The sequence below is a fragment of the Anas acuta genome, chromosome 20 (genome assembly GCF_963932015.1).
Source record: "Anas acuta chromosome 20, bAnaAcu1.1, whole genome shotgun sequence".
NCBI classification, from domain to species: Eukaryota; Metazoa; Chordata; class Aves; order Anseriformes; family Anatidae; genus Anas; species Anas acuta.
The window spans coordinates 7,929,123-7,951,714 of NC_088998.1; the positions used below are offsets into that span (position 1 = coordinate 7,929,123).

The following is a 22,592-nucleotide window of genomic DNA, read 5'->3' on the forward strand; positions in this document are numbered from 1 at the left end:
GGTGACCAAGATTGACATTTAAGTATTCATGCAAAACATCTGTCTGATAACACCAAGAGCAAATCTCTTTAGGATACCTTCAGATACAACCAATCAACTCTTACAGCAACTTAAACTTGAACTTTAAACAAATGTGTCATTGCTGATTATTTGACTCTACTCCTGAGAATGCTGCAAGAAAAAAGTCTGGAGGACATTAAATTGCTGGCATCACCGATTAAACAAACTATTGCTACCAAAAAAGAAAAAAAAGACTGGAGATGAATGAAGCAAACTCTTGTTTGAACCCTAGCTACTGTCATTGCAACAGACTGAAGAGGAATTAGTCGACTGTAATACTCTTACCTAACTGAGAGCTGGGTTTGGGCCATGTGTTTAGCAAGTATCACACCACATTATCGTCCTATCAGACCTTCTGTGTTAGGCAGGGTCACCGCTTGGCAGTCAAACACCTAACACACTGCAAAGCTATCTGCACGGCGCAGATGAGAACATTTCTTATATAGCCTCCTTCTTCCAAACGATTTTTAATAATGGTCCTGGTAAAACTCAAGGCCTTGAGTCTTACAGGTAGGGTAAGTACTGAATATAGATAGGTGGGGTCCAACAGAACCACTAGGGTTAGTTTCTCTAACAGAAATCCCAATCTCTAATCCCCTCCCCTGCCCACAGGCTTACTTGCAGAATAATTTGCCTCCTCTCAAACTGGCAAGGAAACTAGAAATTCATACCTGTTCATGCCTTGCCCAGCTTATTAAAGTTCAAGTACACTTGGCTTTTTCTTTCTTTTTTTTTTTTTTTTTTTTTTTTTTTTAGGAGGCTTGAAGGACCTAATCTGAAAAGAGGTAAAAATTACATGCAGCTGCCACATCAGACAAGGAAAGGTCACAATCCTGGTACTTTGCATTCTGAGATCAATAAGTAGGTAGAGAAACACACAATGGGTTGGGTTGGAAGGGACCTTAAAAATCATCCAATTCCAACCCCCTGCCATGGGCTGGGGCACCTCCACTAGGTCAGGTTGCTCAAAGCCCCATCCAGCCTTGTACGCAACGGGACCCTCAATCCTACAGGATCGTTAACTGGAAGAAAAATAAGAACAGAGCAACAAAAATTAAAAAGCACATTTAAAACCTAGTTTAAAGCACAAGTGATCACTAAAAATAAGTTATTTCCTCCTCCTGCTATGCCTAGAAAAAGATAATCAGATTTCAGAATACTTGAAGCAGAGAAGTCAACTGTTAAAGGCAATCAGACTCTTCTGGACGAGGCAGTGGAAGACTGAGCTATGAACTCAACAAATAAATAAGTCGTCTCTTTCCCTTGATCCCCAATTTTGCTATCTGCATAAAACATTCCTTACACAAATGCCACTGTAAGAGCAGGACACAAAGCCTGGCACAGCTGACCTGTAATTTAGCCGTACTAAGAGATCACCCTAATAGAATCAAGCTAACCTGACAAATAACCAGATGGTTCCCTTAATGCTCAGAAGAGGAAAAAACAAAGTTAGTGACATGGCTTACAGCAGATGCTTTGTTTAACAGAGTATTACAGTGGTGCCATATTTGCATTCTAGGCACTTGGACACTTGAAACAAGAGTCCACGTGGGTCATTTAACAATGCTTTACAGGTTATTTCTCAGTCAGAATAGAGGATTAATACTAGCACTTCTGGACAGAATTGTGTGGGCAGCAAGGAGAGAAACAGAGCATCACCCAGCCACAAGGCATTCTGTATGTTGTAAATACAAGCAGAGACACGGGACATCATTCAGAATTCCTGCAAACACTACGCAATTTCAGTTCAATTTCATCATTTGCTTCATCAGTTCCCCAGTGTGCTCCCCATGAACAAACCACATGGGGAGCACACATACCACACACTTTCCTCCCTGGTTTTATATCAGCTTTGGGTGCTTAGAGTTTACGGATTTAGTTCACAAATCCTTCAGCTTTACACGATCCTGGCAAGCAGCAGCACACTCCCCATGAGCATCTATTGCTCGGCGTATCAACAGCTCGAAGATGCTGGCTAACTGACAGTCATCTCACCTCTCACGAGAGGTTTAACGGGTTGGATATATCTGGCTTTTACTTATATCCACTCAACTGCAGAAATATTTGATTGTGTGTTTAGAACAAAGGTGTGAACCAGCACAAATGAATACTTAAGCATCTGAGCTGTTAGCATGCACGGGATTTTAATTCATATAGGATGCCTTCAACACCTAAACATGCCCCTTCAAGAGGGGATGACCTGGGCCTTATTAGTAACAGTTGTACCAACAGATTAAGTTGTCAGCTGCTTTCCATAAAAATCTTTCCCTCTCAGATGAAGAGTTGAACATGCACCATTTGAGTACAACTCAGGAAAAGTGGCATGCAAGATCCTACAGAATGGGTAAAGATATTTTTGACATTTTACCCCAAATCTAACTGGGATGATGCTATCAGTATGAGTTGCTTTGAAAGGGCTTTCCAACTTGTGCAATTGAAATCCGAGACTCAACCAACATAAAAAGGCCAGAGGGATTTACGGACAGAAACAACCACTGAAAAATAACGTCTTCCAAATAAAAAAATAACATGACATCACAATCTTGACACTGTCATAAAACAGGAGGGGTTCTACTTCCCTTTTGGAAGCCAGCGCATTACAGAGCAATCTCACTTTAATAAAGTAACACGACAAACTGCTACACAGCATCCTCAGTTGGATGGTTCCTCTTGATAATTTACTGGAAACCCCTAATTCCAGCTACTCGCCAGCATTAAACTTAGTTGTGTACCTGACAAAGGTCTCATCTGGACAAACTTCCTCATTCTCTGAAGCAGTCGGTATTACGGTATTCAAATGTTAAGACCAAAAAACCCCAAACCCACAGCACATGCCCTGCTTACCATGTTTTTGGTAAACAGAAACATGCTAATTGCCACCCACTTTTGGAAACCTCTGAAAATTGTTTCCATCAGTCCTCTTATGCTTGAAAAAAGCATTTTTTGTTTGTTTGTTTTTAACATACCATGTTATTTTAATGAAGCCGATAAGTGCTAGCAAGGAAGAGCCTTCATTAGATGAGGTTATTCTAATAGTATGGGTCAAACAAATCCATTTTCTACCTCAGAAAAAAATCCTCATTTTGTTTCTATAAAGGGAAAAAGCTCTTTTCATAGCTGCAAGACATGCTGATTGTGACTCGCTTTTCTGACATCAGAAGTTTCACTTCCGGACGTTAACTACGAAGACAGAACGAGGCTTTTCCAACGTAAGCAACAACAGGCTGTTTGCAGAGGCCTTGTACCCAGGCACTTGCTCAGAGCCACAGCCTTCAGTTTGGCACAGCCTCAAAGCACACACTGCCACCAGCAAGGAGCCAGCGGCAGTGACACCAGAAGGGGGGGTTCATTATGAAAGGGTACCGCTGTCGGAACCTGGTGTTTACATAAACGCTGTAAAGCAGCAGGTGAAGAGGCTGCACTCTAACAATGAAGCTCCTGTTTATACAGGTGTGTGAAGGCACCACAGGACATCTGCTTCCCGCAGTGCGTGGCAGCTCAGTGCTGCAACCCATGCAGAATACCTACAAAACTGAAGCCACACGCCGCTTTGATTGTAAGAAGGGCGCGAACACTTTGGGACTTCAGAAATGCTGTGAAAGGATCTGAGAACTGTGGTGTTGGGTGCTGAGGACATTTGCTTGAAGCCAGACCGAAAGTTTACAATGTAAGGATAGAAAGCGCCACCCTGGGAGAAACTCTTCCAGCATTCAAGTGTTGGTCAAAAATTCTTCAAAACGATAAAGTAACCAGCAAAATTTCCTAGTTAGTTGTTTCTGAGAAAGGTTAGCTTTTCCTGGGGCAGAACAACGTTCACTCGGTTGCGTATCAGACAGCTGTATGGACTGGAAACCCCCTACAGCTGGGACAGGAAAGCATCCCCACATCCCAGCAGCTGAAGGGGAACTCCTGCAAGGCCTTGGCACTCCCCCTCCCCTGCTGCAGCAGTGCCGATCCCGCTCTTTTTACACTTTATTAACTCCTCTAGATGTTTTTATAGGCAAAACCCGACGCCGTTCGCTCTGTTGTGCAAAACTGGCACTGAAACCAACCCCCAGCCCCACGCTGCGAAGCCCCCGACCCCGCAGCGCCCCCTCAGCCCCCTCCCAGCCCCGGGCTCCCCTCAGCCCGAGGGGCGGCAGCGGCCCTGAGGGGACGAGGGGCAGGCCCCGGGACTAGGCCCGGGGGCTCCCCGCCAGCTCCCGGCCCCTTCCCGCTCCCCTCAGGCGGCACGGGCCTTACCCTGAGGGTGAGGTGATGGACGCGGGCAGCCGCCGGGCCCGCGCAGAGCAGCGCCAGCCCCAGCCGCAGCCCCAACGCGGCCCAGCCCGGCGCGGCCCCGCCGCCGCGGGCCGCCATCTTCAGGCCAGCGTCAGCATCCTCCTCAGCGCCGCTTCCGGGGGCAGCGCGGGACCACGCCCCCTCCCCGCCAAAGCCACGCCCCCTCCACCATGGCCACGCCCCCTCTCTGTCAGGGCCCGGCCCCACCCGCTCGCCTCACGTTTTCCCGCCCCCCCCCCGCCTCAGAGGTGCCCTGCCCGGTTTGTTAAGCGATGCGTTGGAGTTTTGGCTGAATATCTCAGCAAAACGGCCCTAAAATAAAACACGGGGCTTTCGGCTTTCATACTGAGGTGGTTTGAAAGCCGTTTAGAATCGTAGTTCCACTTGAAAATAAAATTTCGCACGGCTGGGGCATGGCTTCTGTGACTTCCCTCGCCAGGGCAGCACAAGAAGCATAACACAACATAAACGTCTCTTGTTCAGAGTAACACAACATAAATAGGGGTGATTTAAGTGGCTAACCCACTGCCAAACCCCTTTTTAAAAGGCTACGCAATATATCTACATTATGGAAGCCATCAATGCAAATAAATGTAATTTTTCAGTGTTCTGCTACCTCATAACTCGCACGTTTTCATTTTCCTGTTTAGTGTATGAGGCAGGAGCTGCACGACACCCGTCACCCAGAGCCAGGCAAACAGCTGGGCTGGGACAGGTGAGCAGCAAAGCCTGAGGTGAATAGGTCGAGAAAAATCCCCACCTTTACAACAGCAACGTTGGGTTGGATGGCTCATCCTTGGTCAGACGTGATTCAGGTCTTACTGTACAGGTTATTTCTTACGGTTTCGTTTCCCCTGTTTTCTTGGATACTCTTAGGTAATAGAATAAACACAGAAACCTCGACATCAACCAAAGAAACCTGGACGGATACCAGAAAAATACCAGAAAACACCTGGAAGCATGAACAGCACACAGATATATACACACACCCCCTGTGTTTTTCAGGAGGATTCTTTCTCTAGCTAGTCCCCGGGCCGTGCCACTAGATGTCCCCTCAGCACCAGGCCTCGGAGCCCACAGCCCTGTAGGAAGCCTACGTGACCATGGTCAGAGTTTATTTCAAAAAGATAGTTCTGGTCCAGATATTTTCTCGGAATGTTTTAATAACGTAATCATAGTTTCTGTGCACAGACCACCCTGGGAAACCCAGAGACAGACTCATGAGAAATGGTTGCTTGCAACAGCAGCAGAGACTTTATGCCTTGCTCTGCTGAGGAGCCTCTTCTAGTCCAAAGGTGCTTCCTAAGAACAAGCAGGGATTTTTATGCCACAGACTGGAAATTATCAGAAGTTTGATTTGTTTTCCTTGTAACTCTCTACAAGCTATCGGAATATTGTAGTGGCTAAGTTGCAGCTAACTTAGACTAAGTGAACTGCAAGGTGGAATTTGTGATGTTTACTTTCTCTGGCTAGGCGTTTTTAAAAGAATATATGTTATAAGATTCTATACTTACATTTACATCCCTATCAATATACCCTTGTCATAAAACGAATGGGATAGATCAGTTGGAAGGACTCTACCTTTGTAGGTCACAACTGCCTGACTGCTTCAGGTCCAGCCAAAAGTTAAAACACTACTGAGGGCATTATCCAAACCCCTCTTGAAGATAAGGGGGATGCAGCAGCAAGGGCTCACTGCTCCCTCAAGACCACAATAACGCAGCCAACAGGGCAAGGGCCTCACCATGCTGTGTGCAGTCCCTCAGTTCTCAAGCAAGACAAGCCTAGGGACAGCAGCTGAGAGCTCAGGTCATCAAAAAAGCTTGTAACAATGAGGCATAGATAAAACTGGATTGAGACGTTAACCTATAGTTCAGATAGTGAATTCAGAAATTAGTATTTCAGGTGATGGTAACTAAGGTCAGACACAGTCTAGCAATACCTGGATAAGTTTGTAGTGATCAGGCAGGTCTGAGATCAATGCTTCAGGGGAGTCAGGTGTCCACAACAACATGGTTTATAGCCAAGCACATACACAGCTTTAGTCAAACATAAAACAAGTACCCCTATAACCCAACTCAAACAGAGAACAATGCCTCAGGCTAAAGCTTAAATAGGGCTCCTGCCTCTATGGGTGGAGGGTGTGAGGTGGAGGCCACAGGTGAGAATGACCATTAAGGTTTATCAGGCATTAATCAGGTACTAATCAGGCCCCTCCGGGCCCTGATAGGAGATGTAAAGAGAACCAAGGTCCCCTGCTGTGTGTCTGAATGAGCTGGATAGTGTTGCAACAGCAGAAAGGAAACAGCTGTAATGCTGGTGGCCTTAGGGAAAGGTGTGTCCTCTTCCTTTCCGGGTGCTGTTTTGGTCCCAGTGTATGAGAGGTTACAAGTAACATCTACATTACTTGTCTTGGATGTGGTTGATACGGCCAGAATTATAAAAAAATAAAAGGGAAGCAGCTGCAGGGGTGATGACTCCAAGGGGGAAAGGTGGGTCCTTTTCCTCTTATGTCCTGGAAGCTGGAAATGCTTCTACTTTGCAAGCTGTGATTTTTCTTGCTTTGCATGATTAGACCCAGGGAGCAGGGATTTAAATTGAACTACAGTTTAGGGATTTGTTTTACATTGCTTGGCTGCTAAATGATTTAGAAGGTATTTAATCTAGCTGCTTTCGATTAAGGTTAGAGTCTCTTAGATAAAGTTCTGTTTTAGAAAGGAAATTGCTTCTGCTTAGGATCCAGTTCAGAGACTGTGCTATATCATAACAGGAGGGGTAAGCACAGAATTTACAGAAATAGGCCTGTATCTAGACAACAGCTCTGAACGGTCTTATTCTCACTGAAGCTGAGAGGAAAGCCCCCACTAGGTTCTGTACTGCTCTGATTTGGGTTGTGTAAATCAGAAATGAAGAGAGAAAATCCATTTTCTAAGTGTTATTTTGAACTATTCTTTTGAGCCTGGGACCTGCTGAGCCTTCCAGCATCAAGCTGTAACGTAAAGGGCTCGTAATGCTCCCATCATTGTTAATTACATTAGCAATTAGGGACCAATCATGCTGCAGGCCCTGCTGTTTTGGGCTCTGTACAAATGAAAGTAATAATGTAAGTGGCAGTCCCTGTCTTGGAGAGTTTCAGACTAAATAATAAAGACAGGGGAGAGTCTCCTTCCAGAAATATCTGGAATTCATTTTTATTTAGTTTTTGTCTTGAGCTTCTGTCCACACATTTTAATAAATTTTCATACATTTTGGTATTGTTGATTCTAATGTTCCGTCATAAATAAAAACTTGCATTTCTGGCCTGTATCTTTCTATAACCAGTTAAGCATTTTTTATCTTCTTTCAGCGTGGACAGGTTTCCCTGCCCGTGCTGGTGTAACAGGTTTGCCTTGTTCCCCTCCCAGGTCTTTGTGCAAAAGGAAATTCCACAGCAAATTTGCCTCAGATGATACTAGTGCTGCTCTGCGTTTGGACTCAGTACATTCTTTTTGTTCAAGTATTTATAGATTAAGCTCTCCCAAAGTCGTGAGTCTGGTTTTGTGATGTGTTCTGGGTGGACATAAGCCTAAGGAAGGACAGCAGGCTTTGGCACCCCTTTTCTGAGAGTCCGTGGAAGGACAAGCCCTTGGAAGAAGGCTGTTGTGCTTTAGGCAGCATGGCAGACACAAATATTTAAATATGTTGGCAATAGCAGGAAGAATTACTCTGTAAAATGAGTTGAAGAGTGTGTCTCTCAGTTGTTATGAAGTCAGTTCTTAAAAGTAATAACTTTTAATGATGAATAAAAGTGATGCCTGCTCTCTGCATCCCTTCAAAGACAGATGTGTGAGGAGCAGCAGTCTACTTTTAAGTTCAAACCAATTGAACTAACCAGGGAAAAATATAAATGCAGTTCCATTATATGCATAAAACTTGTCTTCATTGTTGCTCTAAACGTTGGAATCACTTAAATTATTTTCTTATTCTTTCTGATGTCAGTTAATATCCGAGTGCCAGCTAGTGAAAGGAGAAGTGCGCTGATCTAAAGGAGATAAAACCTGCAGCAGCTGGTCAATTTTTATCTCCTTCATCAAAAGATCCCGGCCCTCTGGAAGCAGACACCTCTCAGGTGAACAGACGTGCTTCCCTTCTGTACCCACTCTGGAAATCTTTGATGAACGGATGCGGCAATAAATATAAAACAGCAATCTAAAGCTCTGTTTACATCTCTCGTAGCTGAACAGCAAAAAATGTAAAATCCGATTATGTGTGGCACAGCTCAAACAAATGTTGTTACAAAGGAAGACGAGCACAAAATAAATCTTATTTCTCCGGCGAGGAAATGAGCCGTTTTCTGCAAGGCCAGCATAATTGCTACAACAACCCGCGTTTATGCGAAAGCAGATAATTTGATTATTTTTGTGCTCGCAGGCTGAGCACACTGGTGGCAGATGGCGGGCTTAATATTTGTGGATTTGGGTCGGTTTGGGGCGTGGGGCTGGATTTGGGCAGAACCTGCCTGAAGGGGCTGCTTTACTTGACGTGGGGGGGGGGGGATGCCCGCATCCCAATCACATAAACAGAACTAACGCCTAAATAATAAAAATAACACGAGTGGGGGAGTGAGGAAAGAGGCGCTGAGGCACTTGAGGAAGGGGGGGGTGGGAGCGCGTTCCCGCCGCCCCCCTCAGGCACGGGGGCGCGCAGCCTGTGCGCCTGCGCAGTGCGCGCATCTCCCCCCCCTCCCCACACACCCACCCGGCCGCGCCTGCGCAGTGCGGCCGAGCTGTCAAGCGCCCCCCTCCCGCCTCCCTCCCTCCCTCCTCCGCCCCCCCCCTCCCCTCCCCGCCCCGCTCCGCCCGGGCCATTTTGCGGCGCGATGAGGCGGGAGCGGTGGTGAAGCAGCGCCCGGCCCTGCCCGCTCCTCGCCTCCGCCGAGGGCACCGAGAGCCCTGAGGGGGGACAGAGAGGGAAAAGGCAGGAGGGAGGCAGCCTAAAGAAGCGGGCGCCGAGACCCCCGGCGGCCCCCCTTTTACCTCAGCGGAGCCATGAGCTGGGGCACGGAGCTGTGGGTGAGTGAGGGGGGGGCTGTAACGGTCCGTGCTGAGGGGAAAATGCGGCCCCCGGGGCTCTTCTGAGGGGTGAGGGGTGTAAAAAGATAAGGGTGAGGGGTAAGGGGATAAAAAGGGTTGTGGTGAGGGGTAAGGGGATGAAGGGGGTTGTGGTGGGGGGCTCGTTTTCCCTCCCCGCACCCCTTCGTGGAAACTTTTCTCGTGTGGGGGGATCCCCGTGGGGTGAGGACCGTGTGGAAAAATGAGTGAAAAAGCAGCTGCAGCCCTCACCAGAATGCGGTATTTGGGGTAGGGGGGATCTCAGGTAGAGGTTTGTGAGGGGTATGGTGAGAGGGGGGCTGGGGAGGGGGTGGTAGCTGAGGGGCTGGTGTGGGGAGGGGGTTGTGGGGTGGGGGTGAGGGGGTGTATAGGGGATGAGGGGGGCTATGGGGGCTGTAGGGGTTGCCTCAGGGGTGTGAGCAGGCACGGCTGGGGCTCAGAGGCTCCTTGGTTGAAGAAGTGGGAAGCGTAACGCCTCTGGTTCACGCCGAGCCCCCGCTGGGAAAAGTGGAGCTGGTAAAGGCGAGTAGAAGGCCAGTGGGGATCTTCATCAGGCCCCGCTCGGAGAACACCAGGGGAGGCAGGTAGGAGAAGTTTGAGAAGGCGAAGGGGAAAGGCAGAGCCAGCCACAAAGAGGAGGCGATGCAGCCATGTTTGGCAGCGTGAGGGGGGAGCCGGGAGCAAAACCTGGTAGCGAGGGCCGTGGCGGTGGGCAGCAGGCGTGTGAGCAGCCCTCCAGGCTCTGGAGGCTCCTTGGGGTGGGCTTCTTGGGGGGCACGGGAACGCTGTTTGCAACAAGGAGTCATAAATGAGTGCTGGGGCGTCATCTGGATTGCAGGGCGCTGCAGCGTTTCGCTCCTGTGTTCGTCTCCTTGTGCCTGGCAATCGGTGTAAGTTCAGATGTAAGCACATCAAAGCTTTAAAACCATCTCCGTGGAGGAATGGTTCTTTTATACGTGCTGAATGCCATCCTTCCGGGATGCGTTACTGCTCTGTTCGGTGAGCATCTCATCTTGCCGTGACATTGTGGTCATGATACAGCTAGATCAGATTAGATCTAGATAATAAATTAGGGGGCAAATGCTCGCTGAGGGGTGGCTGTGGTATGCTTGTGTATTCCGGAGTAAGAGGTGATGTGTACCGATGAAATGCTGGAACGATGCTACTGTGATTGATCAGTATTTAAACAGCTCTGCTGCATGGGCACGTTGATGGGAAAACCTGCAGTTGCCTTCTGCATCTTGGATGCTTTGGGGGAGATTAAACAGTTTGAATGGAATTAAAGTAATGAGCCAGCGTAACAATTTTGACACAGAAAAATAAATTTTGAGTTTTCAAGATGGATTTAGAAGCTATTCTTGTATTCTTAAAGAGTGCAAGCGATACCGAGAGGTTTCTGTATGTGAACAAGCAGAGAAGTGCTTATAAATAGTCCTTTCTGTTCATGGTAATCTTTGCAGGTGTGTATGCAGGCATGTCTTTGTAACAGCTTCTTTTTCCCAAAATTTTGTGGGTGAAATTCTGTCTTTAGCAGCATCAAAGTGTTATTTTCCATGTCTTCGATGTGCTTTGAGAAGTGTAGTGGTTTACTGAGGAAAATAATTGAGCAACCAGATTAAATGATTCTTGGTACTTGGGTTGGCAGGACTTGCTGTGTTTTCAACTAGGCAGGGCTTTGAAAACTCACCGGTTTCCAGTGCTCTGGGTATCTATGCCAAAACACTGATTACCCTCGCCATATCCATCTTTCACTGGGAAAGGAACCTTACAACCAACCTGTATTCAATACACACCGCTGCCTTTGTTGAGCCCGGTGGTTTTCAAACAAAATTAAATTTCTGTTTACCTTAAAACTTAGTATTTGTTTTAGGTAGTCGGGGAATGGGCATACAAACAGGTGCTGTAAATGTCAAATGCCTGCTTTAGGGTGTGACTGGGATATGGTTTGCTGCAACCATTTGATGGACTGGAAGCTGAGGAGGTAAGAAGTGTTTCCAATTGGAGTTTAGAAAATGAAAATCTGCTGGAAGACCAGTGGTGGTTGCTTGCAGTTTATATCTCAGATGAGCAGAACTACCAGAGTGGGCACGTGTTCAGGGTTTACCCCTTTCATGTAACAAAGGAGAAGCAAAATCAAGGTCACTCTTAAGAGCAAGTAGCATGTTAATGTGCATGGATTTGGTAGGATTTCTCTGTGTTCCTGGGGGGAAAAAGCTGCTTGCAGAAAGCCGTGTGCCTCAGAAGCAATAAAACCCCTTCAGCAACACGGACGTCATTCCCAAGACAGATTTTTAGCCTTGCACTTTGGGAGGGTGTCTGGTTCCTCTAGGCTGCAAATCCTATTGCAAAGTTCTGTGGCTATTTCAGTCAAATCTAGACTTCTGGTTTCATTTTAGGCTTGGCCCTGTGAGCATACAGGGACCCAAAGCCAGCAGAGCAGAGCTACTAAAGGTAGTAGGGCATCGTCTGCATCCACTGTGAGGTTAAACACTCGGGATAATGAGATCAGCTGGGGCCTCTGAGCAATCCGGTGTGACGGAGCAAAACCTGAAGGCCTCATGTATCTGATGGAGGTCCCCGTGTGTGGGGTGCCCTGTGGGGTGGCAGTGGCTGTGCCGTGCTCTCAGTGCAGAAGTCTGTCTGCACCCCAAACAGTGGGAGTCAGGGGGAAGTGGTGGGTGAAGGGCAACGTTGTCGTCACCGAAACATTTTGTTTTCCACTCTGGTTCAAGAGTAGCTGGTAGGGCTGGCAGGTAGGAGATCACAGAACTTGCTTTGTGTTTGGTCTTTCACATTCCCACTGTTTTCTAAATACTTACGCTAGCATTAAGTGGTAATTAGAGATTGTGTACCAGCGCAGAGACCCAATGTGTGACTTTGGTTAACTAGGCTTTGAGGGAGATAGGCTGTAAAGCACACTGAGATGTCTCATCCTTCCCCTCTCTTGGGTAATGAGGAAGAACATGCTTACCAGTGTGTCGTGTCCAGCTGCTCTGCCTCAGCTAGTGAAATGCTGCTGTGTTCTCAGCGACTTCCCACCAGCGGCCTTTGCTGTGGGATGGAGTCCTGGAAGCAAGTGGTAGGAATTACACAGCAAACAGCACTAAAACCGACCTCAGCCCTTCGGTCCTTGTCTTTTGAGTGGGAAAGGCTGTGGCTGCGCGCTTGGTGTATTGAAGGGAATGAACTCTCTTGATGATAAGTTTCGGTACAGTGTGTAGTTTGGGGGAGCTACGTGTAAATTTGTGGTTAAGTGGTCCAGGAAAACCTCTGGTGTTTCCAAACACTGTCTCACAGCGTGGCAAGTGCAGGCAGCAAAGGGATTCAGTGTGGGAAGATCCATCTATTTGCTCTGAGTGTTTCAGAGGTGCAGACACCCTGGGTTTGATTCCACCCCCCCCCCAATGTAAAGTTCAAAAAAAAAAAAAAAGATTAAGTGGTGAGAATGTGATTTAATCCAAGTTTTTGTTGACCTTTGTGTGGCTGGGTGTCTGCTAACAGCTGTCAATGTCCTTTCAACCTGCAAGAAGGTGAGCAGTCTATTTGCAAAGGACTTAATTTGCTGCCTTTATGCAACGGGCTCTGTTGGCCAACTCCTCACATGACTGATACTTTGGGGACTGGGCCTTTTGTTTGCAGTGTTCAGTGTGCTTCAGTATGAAATAAATACATCTCGTCAGGAGTTATTTTAGTTGTATAGAGTTCATTCTGCTTATAAATGTGAATCGTCTCTAACATTTTTATGATTTAGGAAATGATTTTTCTGGCAATAATAATTTCTTAATTCACAGAATGAAGACAAGTGGATTCTTGTAGACCATGTTCTGCTAATTATTCCTTGTAGCCAGAAAGCAAAACGTAGGTGTGCCTCTGAGAACTTAAAGCCTGCTTCCTACCTGTAACTGATAAATTGTTTCCTCCTTCAGTACCTGCATATCTAATTCATCAGCAGAAGTAGTGTTTAAACAGCTGTAGTCTTCAATTTCTTCAACTTTCTTGAATGCAGTATTGTTCTTTAACAGTATTTATAATGTATAGGTGCTGCATTTAGTGGTGAGTCACCTTCTGAATCTGTCTGAAGAATCTAGGTGGCTTTGACCTTGATGCCATTACAAAGTGCTGTTTCCTGGGGACTGGAGTCAAATGTGATCTTAAATGAAGACTCTGTTCTTGTCAGTGTGCTCCCTTGTAAGAGGATCTACAGAGCTGGATCTAGGTTGGAGGCACTGGATTATTAATTTTATTTGCCAAATCTTGTTTCTCTGAGTGCATAAAATATAAATCCTTCTGCCCTCATGGTCCCTCACACACCCACACCCAATTGCTCTTGGTTTGGGGTGTTAACTTTCAATCTCTGTGAAAGGAAAAGCCGTTGATCTCTGATGGGACAAGGGCACAGATTCTTGATTTAGCAAGCAAAACTACTTCTAATTAACTCTCTCTGTATTCATTATTAGAGATTCCTTAATGTAAGGTAACGGGTCTAACCTTCAAAGGTGGTTGGATGGATTGCTTGCAAGATAGAAAGTTTGTAATGGCAAGTGCTTTTATGAAAAGTGAGTTTTATTGTAAATTGGTCGAGTTGTTACAACTTATTTAACAGCATTCAGACAACTCCTAGAGGCAGAACTGTGTCCCTGCCCCCCTTTGCCTCTGCAATTTAGTAGAAATTTAGTTTTCATTTAATAACATTAAAACTTTCTTACATTTCAAAGAGGATGGTGGAACTTGACCTACAAAAATATGTAAGGCAGAGTGACCCAGAGTAAGGCACCTTTTAAAAGTAAATAGTGAGAGTCTGAAGAAGAAAGGAGGAGGAAAAGAAAACCACACCACCATGAAAAAATTGAGGTCAGGAGTAAATGCATCATATTTATAACTTTGGCTTGTTGATTCCAAGGCCCTTTGTAAAAGCTGTGTACAGAATGCTGGAGATGGGCACTTCAAAGCAGAGTACATTTTTCATTAGCTCAGTATTCTGCATAGTTATTTGGACAACTGTGAAGCAGCAAAAATGTCTGACAGGAATATCTCCCTCTTATTTCACAGTGGATCACTGTCTGTTTTAAGTGGTCAGTCTGTGTATGTAGATTACTGAGTAAGAAATTGTTTATAGAGATGTTGAGTCATTAGAGAGTATCTTAATTCTGCAATACACACCTCTGTGCATTTGCCTAGCACAGGATGGTAGTTCAGGCTCCTGCAGCCTGTATGTGTTCTTTACAATTAATGCTACTGCAGTCTTTTTCCTTATCTTAAAAGTAGTTGGGGAGGATGATGTGTCGAGGGAAAGTCTCTTGCTGCTCTCAGAAGTCTAAGCGAAGCGGGTTGTGCTGCAGGGCTTCCGCGCACAGCCGTGGTGCTTCCAGGCACACTGAGTAGAAAGATTCCGTTCTGGTTTCTAAAGAGGTCGCTAGGTCTTGAATGTGTGTCTGAGTAATTTCATTTACAATTCTGCTTTGCTTTAAGAAAGGACTTCTATAATTCCGTCCCTGGCCTATTCTTATATTTTCTACCTATTTGTTAACTGTCGGGGGATTTACGATCTTTCAGCATGAGTCAAGACTGTAGAATCTCTCTTTTTTTCCCTCCTAGTCACAGAATTGTCCCATCTGTATTGCGGCTGCCCGAGATCCCCCGCTTTCTTGAACCATGTGGGAAAGCAGTCAAACATGAGACAATGTTTTTCTGGACTCCTTGCAGCTCATTAGTGTTACTCATGTTGTGAAACATTCTGCTAAAGCAGAATTTCAAAAGCCATGCTCCACATGAAGAGCAGGAGCCGCTGCTGGACTGTAACTTAATAATGCACTTTACATGAGTGCCTTTGTTGTTGATTGCTGAAAGGTAACCTGCTAATGAATTTTTGGAAACTCATTTTCATCCTGTTTGAAATAGTGCTGCTGACATTGGTTATGCATTGAATCTAATCCAGCCACCCAAATCCAATGCTCTGTTGATTTTCCTTAGCATTCATATAAATATTTTAAAATAACTTCCCCCTTCAACATAACCTTACGTTTTTCAGATGAAACATCTCCTCTTCCTTCCACGCATGGAAATTCCACTTTTCTTTTTCACACTTTGTTTAAACAATGAGCTAGTTACATTGGTGAGAGGAAAAACACTGTTGTCTGTTGACATATTGAAGTCTTAGTTCTCCTTTGCAAGCAATAGTTTTGGCTCTAAAATCCACTACTTTTTCCCATCCTGTATGTGTTTTATGTACACACATCTATGTATAGGATGTGACAGTTTTCATCTTCTCAAGCAGATGTGATGGGGGTGATTTGGATCCCTTTGGAATTTTTACATGATTGCTTTGCCTCTGTTGTCTGGATAGACTTAGTGAAATGTTTCTCCTTGCATCTAAAAATGGGAGGAAAAAAAAGTCTGGATGGGGTTTCTAGATTACCTGCAGTATAGAGCAGTGCAAAGTGCAGGAATTGAAGTGCTGATTATTCAGGGTTCCTTGCTGATTACTACAGTAACCGGGTGTGTTGTAAAGCTTGCAGAGAAGCAGTCCTATTGCAATGCTGTCCCTTATTTATGTGGGGAAGACTCGATCTAACTGGAAATACAACCAAAAGAACAGCAGGAATCCCCCAGCCACCTTCAAAATCCAAGTGAAGGAATGAAACTTCTGAAATGGAGTCACCCTGGAATTCATGTCTGGTTTAGAAGGGTGGTCCCCAGTGAGCTACCTAGGCATCCCCACGGCCAGTAATCATAAAGAAAGCCATAGGGGGTGGTGGTGGTTGTTGTTGTAGGGGAAATAATGTAGGCTTCTTATCTCAAATACATGTCGTTTGGCTGTCTCTTGTTCAGTATTTAAGTGCTTTTGCTTGGTACTTTAAAAAAAAAATAATAAAAGAAATCTTTGAATTCTACCCTTGTGCTGAGGCGGGTGCTGCTGGTAGCTCTGTATCTGAAGGGCAGGGAAGTTTGCAGAGTTTACACTTATTCCCTGTGAACAGCAGGTACACTTCTTCTCACCAATTATTTGTTTTATAGTTCAAAAGTTTTACTTGCATTGCACTGAGTCTGTGGATATGCAGATAAAGGAGTATTATCTATGTGAAAGGAGAATGTTTGTCTTGCAGAGATATTGCGATTACTCTTTTTTACCAACTGAATTCTTGGAGACTGCTCAATTCTGTTAACTCGGAGAAGTTGCTTATGGGCTGCCTGGGACAGTTTTCTCCCTTAGCTTATGTTCTAGACTGGTGGCTCTTCTCATGAAGGTGATTTAACACTTTCTGTTAGGATCTTCTATGTTCTGTGGCTTAAAATTGTTTCCACCTTGGCATGTTCAGTGTCATTTTCTATGTGCCTGCCTCTTTTTTTTTTTTATTTAGATTAGTCAGGGTTATTCATTTGTTACCAGGGCCAGTGTCTCGCATGTGCTAAGTGCACTGCCTCTTTGGTTTTAGAAAGCTGCAGTGCTCGCGTTCACTGGAGAAAGGATTTGAAGTTTGGCAAACAATAGCTCTTGAACAGGGATATGCCTTCTGCTGGTCTTGAGAGAAAATCTGCCCAAATTAGGCAAGCTTGCAAGTCTTTGGAAAAATCTCACTCTGTGAGTACTCAGTGGAAATAGTCCTGAAGGCTTCAGCAGTCGCAGTGGGAGCGAGGTGCTTCGGCCTCGGAGGGCTTTGTGTGGTTGCAAGGAGGATCTGAGGCTGTGCCAACCCACGGCAAATGTCCCTTGGCTGCTCACACGCCCTAGATGGTAGGCAGCAAGGGAGCAATATGAGGGCTCAGCAAAATGGCAGTGGTTCTTCTGCCACCTTCCTCTGAGGGGGAGGAGATGCTGTGGGCAGAGAGGAAGCAACGGGCTTGAGCCTGCAGTGCTGGGGAAGGGGGAGGAGAGCTCGGGGTAGGAACTGGGTGCAGAAATGTGGAGCTGCTTGCCTGGGAACCTTGCCTGGTATTGCAGTGATATGTCAGGGTAGTGGGAGTGGGAATGAAGGAGAGGTGATTGGAACTGGCAGCGTGTGAGGTTCTGATTGCCAGCCTGGGAGCTTGAGACAACCAGAGCTAACTGGACAAACGGAACAGCAGGAGGAGATAGGGCCTTTAAACCAGGAGGCCTGGGAACCAGGAACAGGGAGACAACTTAGATAAAGGGGCATGTGAGGACAGTAGGGTTGGTAGGGCTGGGAGAGCGAGGTGAGATCGTGCACACAATTACAGAGCAGTGCATTAGCAGTCACAAGCCAAGAATGCGATGGGATCGGGAGAAAGAGTAATGGAAAGGAAGAAGTGTGGGGCAAAGGATGAAGATTAGATGAGACGTAGGGAAGACGAGCAGTGAAGGGGCCTAGCAGCTGTCTTTTGCATGTTTGGCTTTGTAGCGTTGCAATTTTTGTGTGGCTTTTTCCATGTAATATTTAAGTAGAGTTGACTTACTGGTTTAAATGTATGCACATTGCCTTCTGTGGTTGCGTTTTGCATCTTTACTCACTGTGAGAGAATATTTGACTGCATCCCCAAGTGAGAGCTTTATCCAGAAGCACGCACGCTGTTTTTTCACCCTGCACTCATTTTTTCATTTTCTGCACTCTTTCTGTGTAGAAGGGTCTGAGGAACTGTCTAGCAAATAGCTTTAAAATACACGTAGACAATGTTTTTCACTCTGCATCATGTTTTCTGTTAAAGCAGTTCATTTTTTTTTGCTTTAAGTCACTTACCCTGTATTTGCAAAAAGAAAAAAAAGATCGGCACGTAGCAGTGAGTGAATGAAAGTGTGTTTTCTCAGAAGTTAAATGAGGAAGGGAAATATTTCTTGCCCTCACGAGGGCTGTTGATCTCTCAAATGTGGAGCGTATAGGAGTGGTATTCATTAAGAATGTGTCAGTAAGATCCTGCTCTAGTGAAAGGAAAGCCGGCAATGGACAAAGTGAGAGAGCTGTGGTAGAGCACCACATAAATGTCTTTTCACCTCTCCCGTCTGAGTGTCTGAGATGATTTCGCTTGTGTTGTTACAGGAGAAGTGTAGCCAGAAGGGCAAAAGGAAAGACTTGGGTGTGCTGGTCAAGAGCTTGTGTTTCCTTACAGCTCTGAAATGTGAAACATCCTTGTACAGAGGATGCTTTCTGGTGTATGTTCTGAACGTGTAAAAGCTGAAGGACTGTGTAGCAAAGCTGTCCTTCAGACTGTGGAGTGCACAACCCCTGAGCGTTTCAGAAGTGCACGTCTGGGTTAGTAATTTCAGTGCTGCTTTTCTCAATGTCACTGTCATCAGATGATCCCAAAGGCTGCATGGGATCCTCCTCGAGGACAGCCCACCACCAGTCATCGAGGCGTGCTTGAAGATCACCGTTGTGTGCTTTTTACCCGAAAACCCAAACTGCAAGCTGGGCAGATGCACCAGCCTATCTATCCTTTAGGTAATCAGAATGCGTATCACATGATATGTGTGACTCGCTTCCTATTTAAATCAGTGCCTTGGGGATTTACAGCCTTATTTTTGGAAGGTGGGGGGAGATAGGGTTGAATCCTAGCTATTTAAAGGCAAAATAACGTTTCTGTGGCTGTGTACAGCCTTCTGAGGTGCAGTGAAGTAGCCCAACGGAGCAGCCTGGAAGCATGCATCTGTTCCTGGTGTAGCACGATATGAGCTCTGAGCGCCTCTGCACCTCCTCTTCTGCGTGACTGTGGGCTGTTCTCCTTTCCCATTGTGGCTTCTGCTCTGATTCTCATCTGTCATCTTAATACCAGTATTATGTACAAAATTGCTGAAAGCTCCTTTTCCAGAGCTCCAGCGTGATTGGCATGAAATTATCTTGAAATAGGAAAGCTATAATTGTTGAAAGCAGACGACTTTTGCAAGAGATGTGCTGTTGGGAAACACATGCACCTAATTTAGGGATCTTTGGAGACTCCATCTGCACCCTTGGTTGCTCTTTGAAAATACTTGGTCTTGACTATAAAGTTGGTGTGTAATAGTGGCAATATTGTTTGTGGGAATGTGTTGAATTGTTCCGGCTAAGAAAAACATTTTCTGGGCTAAACAATACAAATATAAATATTTCTCTTGGTTATTAGCAGTTGATTTGCAACACTTAATAGTTGCAGCTATTAACAACATGACAAAGTTGCACACTCCACTCACACAGGGTCAGAAAGCTTTCTTCAATATGTATGGTTTTCAGGCATATAAGTATAAATGTTTACGTTAACTTGAGTGTTGAATGTGTTGTTGGCTTGGTACGGTTATCTTTTGTGGTTTGGTTGTGGGTTAACCTCTGGGAACAAAAAAAATCAGGAACACTGGTGGGGTAGTAAAAAGCTAGAATCCATACTTCTTCAAGAGTCAATCTCTTTCATTTAAGTGTCAAAATAGTGGAAATTCAGAACCCTATATAAAATCAGAATGAAAGAATCGTGTTTTTCTGTCATCATAATGCATTGGAGTATGCAATGTTTGGAAGCTGCTGGCCAGTGGAGCAATGCTGATTTCCCTCTGGGGGCAAGGCATTCATTCAACCTTCGCAGCAGGGGGTGAGATTGATTCCTTAATCAGAATATAATCAGAATAGCAACAATCCATCCTGAAGCTTCCTCAAGGTATTAGGGCTAAATTAAACAGTCTGGGACTAATGTGTAAGCCCTAATGCACTTCAAGAGGCTTTCTGGGATGAGGAGAATTTTGAAAATAAACAGAAAATGAGCCCCAAACAAAAAGAAGAAAAGCTGCAGGCACAAATCACCCTCAAAGAAGAAGACTAATACACTCTCTTTGTGTGGTACAGTGCTTAACGCTCAGATTCTCTGAGGGTACAAAAGGAAAAAAAAAATACATGAACTACATAGCTCTATTCACGGTATTGCATTAATAATTTGTTTTCTCTCCTTTGTGTTTGTGTTCCATCATCATTCCAAAAATAGGTATGGTCACATATTAAATTAGTAGAATTAAGCATCTGAAAGCCGGGAAATACACCTTTCTTTTTTACGAGTCACTACAGAGAAAATGTGGGTACCTTTGCATATTGTATTACATTTTAATGTTGCAGCATTTCAAGATTGTGTTTACTTGTGTGTATTTACAGAGTCTACAATTACACGAGTCTCTTGAGGATAAAAATGTCATGGTTGCATTCAGCTTTTCTGGAAATCCTATCATTAACTTGGATGAGGAATGGAATCGTATGACTGAGTTTTGTTCTGTATATTAAGTGCTCGTAAGCAAGAATTAACTGTAATGTGTGAGTAACCTTGCTGAATACACACACTCATAATTATGAATGTCACTTGTATACATGAGTAATCAAAAAAAAAAAAGGGGGGGTAGAGCATATGATACTGCTTCTGTCTTCTTTTCTTGGCCACTTTGTCTCATTTTACTGCAGTCTGCACACCAAACCAGGTAAGCAGTAGCTTCCCATCTTACAGGATATTGGGGTCCTTTCCATAAAAGAACAAATACATCCAAAAGGCCTGAGGACTTCATAAAGGTTGGGCAGTTTTAGAGTGACTCTTTGTTAATTGTGCCTGTGAAGATATGGGGCAAGTCCCCATGGAAGCTGGTGGATGCTCTCTTCCTCTTGTGTTCCACTGAGCTTGGGCTTCAGAGATGCTCTGCCAAGGTATCCTACCGTAACGTAAACTTCCCAGGTCCTTCTGGTTCATGGCCCGCCCATTTGTATTTATCAGCCAAAACTCCAGTATTTGGGAAATGGGTTTAAACTTTAGGATTTGTGGGAAAAAAAGCTCCTCACTTCCTGTCTTTTGGCTAAGGGCAGTAACGGTTTCAAGTGAACCCTTGGACCAAAGCTCTGGCTTCTGAACTCTGTTAAGTGGAAGGTGCTGTCTCCATGACCTCAGTGTCCTTGTTGAGGGAGGGGATGTTCTTGGCAAATTGTGAGAAATTCCCTTTCTTACTCTCATCCTCTGTGTAAGAGGTAAGCATGCATTTGTCTTTCTCTTCCTCTCCCTCCTCCCCTGGTTCAGAGGCCAAGCTTTCTTCCCCTGCTTGGCAGATAAACATCTAGTAGGTTCAAGTCAATATCCTCTCTCATATTTTTAGATGATTCAACTGTTCATCAAGCGAATCGTCTGTCCCTGTGTTATAAAATAGTTGGGGGGTCATGGGACATTCAGGGAGCTGTGCCCAGCAGCTCCAGTTGCTGTGTGGAGATCAGTAGGTCTAAACCACACATGGCAAAAGTTGGGCAGGAGGTTCCTGTTGTGTGCGTTTCTTCTGTGCTCGTGTGCTTTTCAGTCCAGTGAAGTGGCAACACAATGTAGTGGGTGAAAGGGGAAGAGGAGGAAGGCAGGCACGTGTTTGTGTTTGTTTTTAACAGTGGGAGGTGATACAGATTACTGCAGGACTGGTAGACCTCCTGTCACAGAACACCTCTGTATCGAGGCTAGATTTCTGTCTTTTTTCTAAGATAGGTAACTCAGTTTACCTAACAATTCCACTTCAACTAAACAATCAATTTAAAAATTGTTCTTAAAATGCAGTAAGTAACTGATCTTTGTGTTTAAGTCCAGATTTGGAAGATGTTTAGATGTTTATTCTACATTTTGTCTTCACAATAAGAAAAACAAACAAATATTTTTCTGATCTTCCTGTCCCAAGATAATGTTAACTACTGTTGTATAAGTACTAAACTACATTAAGATACGTGTTTTCAGACAACTGTTTTTAAAGTTGATAAGGCATGTGATTTTCTTCAGGACAGACAGAAAAGTGCAATTGAATAGAAGTGATAAGGGTGGCAATAAAGCAAAGACATGAACAGTATATATACCTTTTGGGGGGTTTATCTGTTGTGAAATTTATTATTTTTCCTTAAGTTACAGCCTTTTAATTTCAGGGAGAGGATAAACTCATGGGATTTAGTTTTACTTTGCTACTACTGTCACTCTAATATGAAGCCCTTATGAGAAGCTTCATTTTGCATTATGTTTGTGCTTGTGTAGAGCATTACTCAGGTTGTCTTGATAAACTAAGTCACATAAGAGACTGGACCATATTCTTCAGCCCTTACTCATGTGAGTAATTTCAATTACTTGAGTGTAGATAAGAGCTAAAGGCCTGATCTTTTTGTTTATGTACCCGTTGTGTCTGTTTGCTTTATGGGTCTTTGCTTTTTTTTGAGGTTAATAAGAAATTTAGATCATCATGCTTAGTTTAGTAATGCTGAC

The 22,592-nt window shown here is 44.8% G+C and overlaps 2 protein-coding genes and 1 long non-coding RNA gene across 4 annotated transcripts in view; 2 read left to right on the forward strand and 1 right to left on the reverse strand.

Annotated features, from left to right (window-relative positions):
• GPR107 (G protein-coupled receptor 107) overlaps positions 1-4,475 on the reverse strand; it is a 36,710-nt gene extending 32,235 nt beyond the window's left edge. Inside the window, exon 1 of one of the 2 annotated variants that reach the window (XM_068656594.1) lies at positions 4,303-4,475. In XM_068656594.1, the coding sequence (XP_068512695.1) occupies positions 4,303-4,419 (117 nt within the window). In that variant the 5' untranslated portion in view covers positions 4,420-4,475. The remainder of the gene's footprint in view (positions 1-4,302) is intronic. The other variant, XM_068656595.1, reaches the window with a different exon arrangement.
• Positions 4,476-6,503: 2,028 nt separating this feature from the next.
• On the forward strand, positions 6,504-8,728 carry LOC137842659 (uncharacterized). Its single transcript, XR_011089142.1, has 2 exons — positions 6,504-6,833; positions 7,746-8,728. It is a non-coding gene; the product is annotated as an uncharacterized lncRNA (long non-coding RNA).
• Positions 8,729-9,156: 428 nt separating this feature from the next.
• The window catches only part of FNBP1 (formin binding protein 1), a 92,378-nt gene continuing 78,942 nt past the window's right edge, over positions 9,157-22,592 (forward strand). The window contains exon 1 of the mRNA XM_068656472.1: positions 9,157-9,392. Coding sequence (XP_068512573.1) covers positions 9,369-9,392 — 24 coding nt within the window. The 5' untranslated portion in view covers positions 9,157-9,368. The remainder of the gene's footprint in view (positions 9,393-22,592) is intronic.